The following is a 12,878-nucleotide window of genomic DNA, read 5'->3' on the forward strand; positions in this document are numbered from 1 at the left end:
CGCGTCCACCACGCTCTTTAAAGCGCCTTGATGCTTTCTGTTTCTCACTCTTTCCCCCGGGTTAAACAACTTGCACTGATTCACACGGAACCACTTTGTGTGCTTTGGAAGCTTAACCACGTACACCGTGGGATTGGCCTTATCTACGATTCTGTAGGGTCCCATGTACAAAGGCTCAAACTTGCCCACCCGAGCGTAATTGCATGTCAAGACCTGGTCCCCTACCTTCCACTCGTGCGTTCTCTGGGACTTGAGCAGCATCCGATTGTTCCGGTGCTGCTTCCCTATGTTGGCAGCTTGCCAATGAATCTGTTTCAAGTGCTTGAAACAGATTCTTGACAAACTTATCCCGGTTTACTTCTCTCACCTGCCGCGCTGAGAGAACCGGCGCTAGAACATGGTTGGGCGTGCGCATGACCCTACCGGTCATGATCTCATATGGGGAGTACCCTGTGCTTCTGGAGAGGCTGATTCGGACCGCCATCAGGACAAATGGCAAACCTCAACCCACTTTTTCGGGGACTGTCCTGTTTCCTTCCGCAGCCTTTTTTTTGATGGTCCGATTAAGTCGCTCCACAACCCCTGATGACCTGCCCTGTCAAGTGGCTCCCCGGTTGGACTCCACGATCTGCTGCAGTCTCCACCTAGCGAACACTTCCCTCACCAAGATCCTTGCCGTCGCCAATGCTCTGGCTGATTGGCAAGGGAAGGCTTCAACCCACTTCGAGAAAACGTCCACTAAGACCAAACAGTACTTGTAACCCCCCCCTTTGCGATGGGCAATGGCCTGATGTAATCGACCTGTACCGACTGCATGGTCCCTTTACCCTTCTCATGTGTCCCATGGGAACCTTTCTTTTCTGGGGATTGAGGTTGTTCGCTGCGCACACCAGACAGTCTACGCAAAAATCGCAGACGCCCTCCCTCCGTTGCGGCCACCACTCTACCTGTTCTACCCTCTGCCAGGTCGTGTCCGGCCCCTGGGTGTCCCGCTCCTGGGCCCCCGTGGGCTATCTGGAGGAATTCCCTCTGGTGCTGTTCTGGGACCACCCACTGATCTCCCCTGAAAAGCATTCCCTCCTCTAAAGTAATGCCTTCTACCTTTTCTCCCCTAGCCAGCTGCTCCAGGACAAATTGCTCATCCCTAATATCCATCGCTCCACCATTGGTGGCCATGCCTCAGCTGCCGGGGCCCTAAGCTCTGGAATTCCCTCCCTAAACCTCTCCTCCTCCTCGCCTAGGAGATTCCTTAAAACCTAACTGTGACTACCTGTCCTAATATCTCCTTATGTAGCTTGGGGCCAAATTTTGCTTCATAATGCTCCTGTGAAACATCTTGGGATGTTTTACTATGTTAACAGGCCCTATATAAATACAAGTTGTTGTTATGTTTCATTAGGGCATCGTCCTAGCTATCGAGAATGTGATCGTTTACAAACTGGAAGCACTAACCCTGTGTGCCGGAGACAGATTGTCCATACAGCTCATTGCAACTAAAAGCCGCATTGTCTTAGCGTCTTCTGGAGTAATTGGCAGCAGCCCTTTGGGAAAGTCACAATTAGCTGAGCGTCTCACCACACTAGACCGATATATGCACAGCTCGGTACGGACCTATTTAGGTGGAGTTCCAGGTAAAATTATTTTTTACAACTGTAATATATTAAGACCCCTGTTCATGGAGCACATGGCCTGTCCACATCACTCTTAATTCCCGGGTCATGATCTTGAGACTAACACTTTTTTGTCAACATTTACAATGGATAAAATCCTATTTTGCCTGTTACGCTGTAATTACAAACCTCCCACCACTATTGCGTTTCTCGGCCAGCTCCGTGAGCAATGACACCGGAGATCGGCTAGTAATCTGTTAGAAATCAACCGGGCTTCCTGCAAGTGTGATGCTTTCCTCCTTTGACACTTTGTTCAAAGACAAATATCCTCTGACGTAACGTCATCTATGCTCTGGTGCAGTGTGACAGGCAGCGGACACACTGGTGCAGTGTGACAGGCAGTGGACACACTGGTGCAGTGTGACAGGCCATTTTTCTAAAGAGCCGTAACCCAGATTGTGTAAGGGGTGGGTGTAAATGAACTGCTGTATAAACATCGAGTGATGAACACATGTAAAAAGAGTGAACAAAGCTCATCCCGCGTATTATACCTCTCACCGTTGCATAATCCTGAAATAATTAATAATTACTGTCTCTCGAATGATGTCACATTGCAATATCTAATACTCGGGTGCCTAAGGTATCGATGCTTTTTTTCACAGATGTTCCAATAATTTCCACGCCTGTCACTGCGTTCTATCAGGGCTGTATGGAGGTGCTCATCAACAACCGGGTCATCGATCTGGACGAGGCTATTTACAAACACAACGACATTAGATCTCACTCCTGCCCTGTGGAGAATGGGGCAAATTAGCAAAGGGACACTTAGCCTTCTCTCTGAGTGTTTGATGCACCAAAGATATTCTCACATTTTATGCCAAGAACTGATGTGGCTGTTCCCTGTAGCTTTAACCATTGAGGTTTTATCACTCCTTGGGCGGGAGGTTGAGGGAGTGACACTAAAGCAAGGTGGTCTAGTAGCGAAGGCTCGTGGGATATTGAAACACAAGGGTGTGTGACAAGGTGTTTGTAACGGGGACACAGGCTACAGATTAAAGACTGTCGATTCTTTTTAACTACAATCAATTTTATCCAAAAGATTAAAAAAATTCAATTAACTGGGAATCGGGATTAAATAGGGGCAGATAGATCCTGGGAAGGAATAGAGGGGTTTTCATACCATGGATCTGCGAGGATGCTTAACCTACTACATCCCGTACACCAATCAGAGTGACCGATCATGTACTTAATGCTTTTCAAATGCAGCTTATATAAAATATGGTACATGTACTTTGTGACATCATAACCATGCATTTGTAAACACTGTATGCTATGTCAAAATGTTTGGAACTATTCTTCACATAGCAAGAGCATCTAGCAAAAAGTCACAATACAATGTTTCCAAGACTCAGATGTTTAAAGTGTGCTGTTCATCAAATGGTTCATCAAGTCCGCAATCTTTGCCACCGAGGAGGATGAGGGCAGCAGGTGCAGGGAGCACCATCACCTGCAAGTTCCCCTCCAAGTTGCACACCATCCTGACTTGAAAATATATTACCATTCTTTCATTGTTGCTGGGTCAAAATCCTAGCATTCCCTCCCTAGTTCACAATTTATATTAACGATTTAGACTTGAAGAATGGACATATAATTGGCAAATGAAGTTCAACACTGATAAATGTGAGGTATTACATTTTGGTAGGAAGAATAGGGAGGTCACTTATTACTGAAACGCTGTTCAACAGAGTGCAGGAACCGTATATTCCGCTCCATGGATGAATAAAGCCATAAGGGAACAATTGAGGGCAAGGAAAGAGGCATACAGCAGGGAATGCATGATAAGAGAGGTCAAAAAAACAATTAGGAAGGCAAAGAGGAACTATGAAATTAAATTATCAAGGAGCATAAAACAAAATAGTAAAATATTTTACAGGCACATCAATTAAAAAAAGGAAAGTTGGAATGGGAGGAGGGCCGTTGAGGGATAGACAGGATAATACCACAGGTAACGATAGAGAGATGGCAGAAATATTAAAGAATTAGTTTGCATCAGTATTTACCAGGAAGATAGAACAGGTGGACATGACATTGGATGATGAGATTAGGAATGAGATAAGTACATTTAAAATAAAAAGAGGAGATATATTAAATAAACTAATCAAACTCAAAGAGGATAAAACCCCTGGTCCGGATGGATTGCATCCACACAGTTTAAGATAATCTCGGGAAGAGATAAGAGAGGCATTACTACACATTTAATAATTCATTAGAAAAAGGTGTAGTGCTAGAGGACTGGCGGATAGCTAATGTAATATCTATATTTAAGAAGGGGGATAAAACATGTCCAGGGAATTATAGACCAGACAGCTTAACATCGGTGGTAGGAAAATTAATGTAATCCGAATTAAAGGAGAAAATAGAGGAACATCTAAAAATCAAAAATATAATAATGAACAGTCAGCATGGATTTCAGAAGGGAAAGTCTTGCTTGACCAACCTCATTGAATTTTTTGAAGAGGTAACAGAGAGAATAGATAATGGTAATGCAGTAGATGTCATTTATCTCGATTTTCAAAAGGCCTTTGATAAGGTATCCCATAATAGACTGAAGAACAAAGTCAGAGAATGCCGAGTCAGGAGACAAGTAGCAGAATGGATAGCTAGTGGGCTTCAAGACAAAAAGCAGAGAGTAGGGGTAAAAGGTAGCTATTCAACATGGCAGAAAGTGGGTAATGGTGTTCCCTGAGGATCAGTGCTGGTTTATATTAACAATTTACACTTTGGAATCAAAAACACAATTTCTAAATATGCAGATGACATCAAATTGGGGGCGATAATCAATACTGAGGAGGACGGCAACAAATCAGAGGACATTAATAAACTTGCAGAATGGGCATATAATTGGGAAATGAAGTTCAACACATAAATGTGAGGTATTACATTTTGGCAGGAAGAATAGGGAGGTCATGTATTGGAGAGTGAGAGTCTAGGTGGGGTTGAGGAACAAAGGGATCTCGGAGTACTCGCGAAAAATTGCGACATAGGTTAGCAAGACCCCTAGGGTTTATTTCTAGAGGTATAGAATTGAAAAGTAGGGAAGCTATGTTAAATCTGTAGCGAACATTGGTTAGAGACACTTAGAGTAATGTGTACACCATATTATAAAAAGGATATGGAGGCACTGGAGAGGGTGCAGAAAAGATTTACAAGGATGATACCAGAAATGCGAGGGTATACCTATCAGGAAAGGATGAACAGAATGGGTCTCTTTTCTCTTGAAAAAAAGAAGGCTGAAGGGTGACAATGGAAGTCTTTAAAATTATGAAAGATTTTGATAAGAGTGGATACAGGGAGAATGTTTCCACTTGTGGGGAAGAGCATAACTAGAGGCCATCAATATGATAGCCACCAAGAAATTCAGAAAAAAATTCTTTACCGAAAGAGTGGTGAGAATGTGAAACTCGCTACCATAGAGAGTGGCTAAAGCGAATAGTATAGATGCATTGAAGGGGAGGCTAGACAAGCATATGACGGAGAAGGAAATAGAGGGTTATGCTGATAGATTTAGATGAGGAAAGCCGGGAGGAGGCTCGCGTGGAGCATAAACACCGGCATGGACTGGTTGGGCCGAATGGCCTGTTTCTATGCTGTATATCCAATGTAATCCAAATAGCACTGTGAGAGCACCTTCACCAAATGGACTGCAGCGGTTCAAGGCGGCTCACCACCACCTTCTCAAGGGGCAAGTAGGGATGGGCAATAAATACCTGCCTTGCCAGCGACGCCCACATACCAGGAATCAATATTTTTAAAAACTGATCACCGCAGACTAGATCAAGATCCAGTGGATCATACTCCAGTAGATCACCACACAGAGGAGCATGTAGTGGATCTTGATCCAATAGATCACTAAACAGTAGATCACCACACTGTAGAGCTAGTAGATCGCGATTCAGTAAGTCCCCTTGCAACAGATCACATCACATCATCCAGAAGTGACTATTGGCTGCAAGTCCTGAACCATTGCTATGGCTGCACTGTCCTTAGTCTTGGATTATACTGGAGAAGCCCCCTGACCCATGACTGCCAAAACATTCAACTTGTTCAATATCGGAGAGTTTGCCAGGCCAGTCTGCGGTTCTGCGGAAGCCAGCCTGGATCCAGTAGCTTCCCTTTGTTCTTATCCACACTATTGCCCAAGCCAGACTTTCCGAAGCAGGGCGCTGCTCCCTCCTATGTTAAGTTGATCGGACGGTTGCCAAGTCCTGTGCATCAGTTCTGGACCAGGACTTCCTTTGGCAGGGTCGTACGGAACTCTGCAAAGTTGTGATCTGTCCCGGCAAGAGCTGCAGGCGATCTAGATCCATGGGTTGCGTTAGATACATCAGAAGTTTTGAGGTGAAGGCCATTGGTGGCTGTAGCTGATCTGTTGCACGAGACCATGAATTGGCATCAGTGCCTCACTTCACATTTGATGCTTCAAGCCATAGTGCAGAGATGGTAGAAGCAACGCTCTCCGACACTCTCAGAAGCAGGAAAATGTTTTATTGAAGCTCAGTATTCCACCCCAGTTATCTGAACATCCAGTTTTACTCTGCTTGTATCAGCAGTGGCTCAGTGGGTAGCACTCTCGCATCTGAATAAGAAGGTCATGGGTTCAAGTCCCACTCCAGATAATCAGAGCCTGACACTTCCAGGGCTGTACTGAGGGAGCGATGCAATGTCGGCAGGGCAGTACTGATGGAGCACTGCACTGTTGGAGGGGCAGTACTGAGGGAGCACTACACTGTTGGAGGGGTAGTACTGAGGGAGCGCTGCACTGTTGGAGGGGCAGTACTGAGGGAGCACTGCACTGTTGGAGGGGCAGTACTGAAGGAGCACTGCACTGTTGGAGGGGCAGTACTGAGGGAGCGCTGCACTGTTGGAGGGACAGTACTGAGGGAGCGCTGCACTGTTGGAGGGGCAGTACTGAAGGAGCACTGCACTGTTGGAGGGGCAGTACTGAGGGAGCGCTGCACTGCTGGAGGGGCAATACTAAGGGAGCGCTGCACTGTTGGAGGGGCAGTACTGAGGGAGCGCTGCACTGTTGGAGAGGCAGTACTGAGGGAGTGCTGCACTGTTGGAGATGATGTTTTTTCAGATAAGACGTTAAACCGAGGCCCCATCTGCCCTCTCAGGTGGATGAAACTCACATGAACATCACCAGCCTCCTGAACCAAGGAGCATGCGTGCAGTGAGCAAGAGGGGCATCCCTCCCCCTTTCATGCGCGAGTGCCAGGATGAGTCTTGAAAGGCTTGATATGATGGCTAAAACTGAGCAGCAACATCTTTGTGTTACCAGCCGTGTGTCTCAGCATTACTTGTATTCTGTGACAATCCAGTGCGACGCAGGACGCCAGATCGCAGCTTCACTGCCGCTGCATAGAAACATAGAAATTTACAGCGCAGAACGAGGCCATTTCGGCCCATCGTGTCCACGCTGATCGACAAAGCCGCAGCCCTAAAGGTTACATATAAACCTATGAACAATGATGGAAAGGCAAAGAGCACCCAGCCCAACCAGTCTGCCTCACACAACTGCGACACCCCTTATACTGAAACATTCTACACTCCATCCCAACCGGAGCCATGTGACCTCCTGGGAGAGGCAAAAACCAGATTAAAAACCCAGGCCAATTTAGGGAGAAAAAATCTGGGAAAATTCTTCTCCGACCCATCCGGCGATCGAAACTAGTTCAGGAGATCACCCTGGCCGTATTCTATTCCCTGCAGTACTAATCATTATATCTGTGCCGTCCAACTAAAGGTCATCCAGTCTAATCCCAATTACCAGCTCTAGGTCCATAACCCTGCAGTTTACGGCACTTTAAGTGCCCATCCAACCATCTCTTAAAAGTGGTGAGGGTTTCTGCATCCACCACTCTTCCAGGCAGCAAATTCTAGATCCCCACAACCCTCTGCGTAAAGAAGCCCCCCTCAAATCCCCTCTAAACATTCCACCAACCACCTTAAAACTATGCCCCCTCATAATAGCCACCTCCACCAATGGAAATAGACCCTTACTATCCACTATGTCCAGGCCCCTCAATATTTTGTACACAATAAGATCTCCTCTCAACCTCCTCTGTTCCAATGAGAACAAACCCAGCCCATCCAATCTGTCCTCATAACTAAGATTCTCCATTCCAGGCAGCATCCTAGTAAATCTCCTCTGCATCCTCTCTAGTGCAATCACGTCCTTCCTATAATACGACGACCAGAACTGCATGCAGTATTCTAGCTGTGGCCTAACCAAAGTATTATACAATTTAAACATAACCTCCCTGCTCTTATATTCTATGCCTTGGCCAATAAAGGCAAGCATTCCGTATGCTTTCTTAACCACTTTATCCACCAGGCCTGCTACTTTCAGGGATCTGTGGACAAGCACTCCAAGGTCCCTTTATTCATCTGCACTATTAAGTGGCCTACTGCTTAATGTGTATACCCTTTCCTTATTAGCCCTCCCAAAGTGCATCACCTCACACTTCTCTGAATTAATTTCCAATTGCCACTGCTCGACCACTAGCAGAGCAGGCTCGAGGGGCTAGATGGCCTACTCCTGTTTCTAATTCTTATGTACTCTGCCCACCTGACCAGTAGATTGATATCCTCCTGCAGCCCATTATTTTCATCTTCATTATCAACCACACAGTCAATTTTAGTATCATCTGCAAACTTCTTACTCATACTCCCTATATTCAAATCTAAATCATTGATATATACCACAAAAAGCAAGGGACCCAGTACTGAGCCCTGCGGAACCACACTTCCAGCCACAAAAACATCCATCAATCATTACCCTTTGCTTCCTACTTCTAAGTCAAGTTTGGATTCAACTTGCCACTTTGCCCTGTATCCCATGGGCTTTAACCTTCATGACCAGTCTACCATGTGGGACCTTATCAAAAGCCTTACTAAAGTCCATATATACTACATCGTACGCACTACCCTCATCGACCCTCTTGGTTACCTCCTCAAAAAATTCAATCAGGTTAGTCAAACATGATCTTCCCTTAACAAATTCATGCTGACTGTCCCTAATTAATCCTTGCCTTTCCAAATGTAGATTTATCCTGCCTTTGAGGATTTTTTCCAATAATTTTCCCACCACTGAGGTTAGGCTGACAGGCCTGTAATTACTCGGCCTATCCTTTTCTCCCTTCTTAAACAAGGGTACTACATTAGCAGTCCTCCAATTCTCCGACACCATGCCCAGATCCAAAGAGGACTGGAAAATGATGGTCAAGGCCTCTGCTATTTCCGCTTTTACTTTGCTCAACAGCCTGCGATGCATTTCATCTGGGCCTGGGGACTTATCTACTTTCAAAGCTGCTAAACCCCTTAATACTTCCTCTCTCACTATATTTGCTAACATCCAGAATATCACACACTTCCTTAATCGCAGTATCTGCATAACCCCTTTCCTTTGTGAAAACAGATGCAAAATATTAATTAAGAACCCTACCAACATCTTCCGCTTCCACACAAAGATTATGTTTATGATCTCTAATAGGCCCTACCTTTTCTTTAGTTACTCTCTTACTCTTATTATATTTATAGAACATCTTAAGGTTTTCCTTAATTTTACTGGCCAAGAATTTCTCATGTTCTCTCTTAGCATTCCTAATATCCTTTTTAATTTTGCCTCTTAACTTTCTATATTCCTCTAAAGATTCTATAGTATTTAGTGTCAATCATTAACCGTTACACGAGGGAATCCGTGAGGTGCTTTAATTGCATTTATCTGAGAGATTGCAGATTCTACACAAATGTATTTTAGCTGTTGCTTTTACCGAGAGAACGATAATTTGAGAATTGTTTCAATTCAAGACAGAGCCAGGGTGTCTATTGACACCACCATGTCAGCCAATGAGTTGGAAGCGGGACAGGACTTATGGTAAGACTCACAGCAAACAGTCTATTTACAGCAAAGTCTATTTACTCATCAGAGTCTGTTTAAACAGCACGCTACAACAAACAGTCTACAGAGTGGGTCCGAAATTCAGGGTCCGAATAAGGGCCATTACCGCGATTTTGTGGCGACCATACGGCGGAATCGAGTGGCCGCTGTGTTCCAGTCCATTGGCCACCGCAACCCATGATAAGCGCGGGAGTTTTTGGGACGGTGTCCACTTCTGCCCCAAACCCCAGACTTCCGCTGCAGCCGTGATGGTGTCATTAAGTGCGCACCGCTGTCGCATGGCCACGCCACCTATTTTCAGTATAAAAAAACCCACGTCAGCTGTTGGGTCAGTGCACTTTGCCGGGCTGCTCGAGACCGCCAGAGGAGAAGAAGGGACGTTTGGTGTGATCGGGTATTTTGTGCGCAAACTTTATCTGATATTTCTATGGGTGTTTGGTAAACCTTCAGTGGGCTTTTGAGAAATTGTTGAGAGTTGACAATACTTTTTCACTCTCATTGAATAGTCGTGGCCTGTGGGCATTATTTTCTGTTACACACAGGTCTTGTGAGGGTCGAGTCTGCAGACAGAATGGGCTCAGAGTTGGCCTTGTGCACATTGTGAGAGGTAGGACGGCACGCAGGAGAAGGCAGCGCCATCAGCAACGGGCCTGCAGAAGGCCGCAGACCTCCACATAGAGAGGGTGGCCAGGAGGGAGACAGCGTGAGGAGGAGGGTCCGGTACGCTGACCCCCTGCAGTTGTACAGGGCCTTGGTGAGACCACACCTTGAATATTGTGTGCAGTTTTGGTCTCCTAATCTGAGGAAGGACATTCTTACTATTGAGGAAGTGCAGCGAAGGTTCACCAGACTGATTCCCGGGATGGCAGGACTGACATATGAAGAAAGACTGGATCGACTAGGCTTATATTCACTGGAATTTAGATGAATGAGAGGGGATCTCATAGAAGCATATACAATTCTGACTGGATTGGACAGGTTAGATGCAGGAAGAATGTTCCCGATGTTGGGGCAGTCCAGAACCTGGGGTCACAGTTTAAGGATAAGGGGTAAGCCATCTAGGACCGAGATGAGGAGAAATTTTTTCACCCAGAGAATTGTGAACCCATGGAATTCTCTACCACAGAAAGTTGTTGAGTCCAGTTCGTTGGATATATTCAAAAGGGAGTTAGATGTGACCCTTACGGCTAAAGGGTTCAGCGGCTATGGAGAGAAGACGGGAATGGGGTACTGAAGTTGCATGATCAGCCATGATCATATTGAATGGCGGTGCAGGCTCGAAGGGCCGAATAGCCTGCTCCTGCACCTATTTTCTATGGTTCTATGTTTCTATACACTGGGCCAGGAGCCTTGCCAGGAGCAGCATGCAGAGGCTTCCAAACATCACCGGGAACAGGGAGAAGGTGATCAGCCAGCTGCCATTGGAGGGGCCCAGAACAGACCTGGGGAAAGGAGGCCCTACCATCAGAGGGTGTACTGATGGCAGTTTTACTTCCTGGAGCTCAGTGATGAGCAATGCTTGCGAAGGCTCAGATTTAGAAAGGACATGCTGAAGGAGCTGTGCAATATCCTGCGGCCAGATCTACAGCCTCCCACACGGTTGAGGATAGCTCTCCGTTGAGACCAAGGTCACCATATCTCTCAACTTTTACACAATAGGTTTGTTCCAGTCTGCCACTGCAGACATACCCAACATTTCCCAATTCTCCACCCATCGCTCTATCCGGCAGGTGACCGATGCTCTGTATAAGAGAAGAGTCCAAAATATCTCCTTCCCCATGACCAGGGAGAAGCAGGTGGAGCGGCAGGCCGGATTTGTTCGGATTGCAGAGTTCCCCAGGATGCAGGGTGATATGTCCTTACTATACAGTACAAATGCACATGAGGCCCATACTTGAGAGAAGGTCACTCTGTGACCAGTAACCTTTATTAGCCAGCACTGAAGTGATGAAGCTTCCCCTTTTATACCTGAAAGCCCAGGTTAGGAATGTCTCCCACAAGTTCACCATCTAGTGGTCAATGTTCTCACAGTGTACAACTTAGGTCAGTTTATACATGGGTTACAATGACAGTTGAATACATGACATCACCTCCACCCCAAAGTCTTATTGGGATCACAGGTTAAGTCTCTCTGGTGGTTTACGCTCCCTTGTAGAGCGCCTGAGTTGGGGCTCCGGTTGTTGGGCGCTGGCCTGAGTGTCTGTTGTTTGCGGTGCCTCAGGCCTGTCCGGACTGCCCACAGTAACTGGGCTCTCCTCCGCTTTGCTCCAATGTTCGGTCCCCTGTGGAGGAGTGAACTCTACATTGTGTTCTTCCTCTGCTTCTTCTATGGGGTTGCTGAACCTCCTTTTTGTTTGATCCACGTGTTTGCGGCATATTTGTCCATTGGTAAGTTTAACAACCAGAATCCTATTCCCCTCTTTGGCAATCACAGTGCCTGTGAGCCATTTGGGCCCTGCAGCGTAGTTGAGGACAAAGACAGGGTCATTGACATCAATCCATCGCGCCCTCGCATTCCCGTCATGGTAGTCACATTGTGACTGGCGCCTGCTCGCAACAATTTCTTTCATGGTGGGGTGTATAAGGGATAACTTGATTTTGAGCGTCCTTTTCATTAGCAGCTCTGCGGGTGGGATCCCTGTGTGCGAGTGTGGTTGGGATATATTGCCCACTAGGAGGCGTGATAAGCGGCTTTGTAGGGAACCCCCTTGGATTCTGAGCATCCCCTGTTTGATTATCTGCACTGCTCGTTCCGCCTGGCCGTTTGAGGCCGGCTTGAATGGTGCCGTTCTGACATGGTTGATACCATTTCCTGCCATGAAGTCCTGGAACTCAATGCTTGTAAAGCACGGGCCATTGTCGCTGACCAAGACGTCCAGTAGACCATAGGCGGCGAACATTGCCCGTAGACTTTCTACCGTGGCAGAGGATGTGCTTGAATTGAGAATGTCACACTCGATCCATTTGGAGTAGGCGTCGACTACAACCAAAAACATTTTTCCCATGAAAGGACCTGCGTAGTCCACATGGATGTGTGACCATGGCTTGGTGGGCCAGGACCAGGGGCTAAGGGGGGCTTCCCTGGGCACATTGCCCAGCTGGGTACACGTGTTGCACCTGCAAACACAAAGTTCCAGGTCTGCATCTATCCCTGGCCACCAAATGTGTGACCTGGCAATTGCCTTCATCACAACAATGCCCGGGTGCTCACTGTGGAGTTCACTGATGAACATCTCTCTGCCCATCTGGGGCATGACTACTTGGTTTCCCCACAGTAGGCAATCGGCCTGAATTGAGAGTTCATC

At 46.5% G+C, this 12,878-nt stretch overlaps 1 protein-coding gene across 1 annotated transcript in view; it reads left to right on the top strand.

Moving 5' to 3' along the window:
* LOC139274982 (growth arrest-specific protein 6-like) overlaps positions 1-3,021 on the top strand; it is a 48,705-nt gene extending 45,684 nt beyond the window's left edge. Inside the window, exons 14-15 of the mRNA XM_070891800.1 lie at positions 1,400-1,631; positions 2,273-3,021. Coding sequence (XP_070747901.1) covers positions 1,400-1,631; positions 2,273-2,424 — 384 coding nt within the window. The 3' untranslated portion in view covers positions 2,425-3,021. The remainder of the gene's footprint in view (positions 1-1,399; positions 1,632-2,272) is intronic.
* The last annotated feature ends 9,857 nt before the right edge of the window (positions 3,022-12,878 follow it).

This window comes from Pristiophorus japonicus, chromosome 10 (assembly GCF_044704955.1).
Source record: "Pristiophorus japonicus isolate sPriJap1 chromosome 10, sPriJap1.hap1, whole genome shotgun sequence".
Classification (NCBI taxonomy): Eukaryota; Metazoa; Chordata; class Chondrichthyes; family Pristiophoridae; genus Pristiophorus; species Pristiophorus japonicus.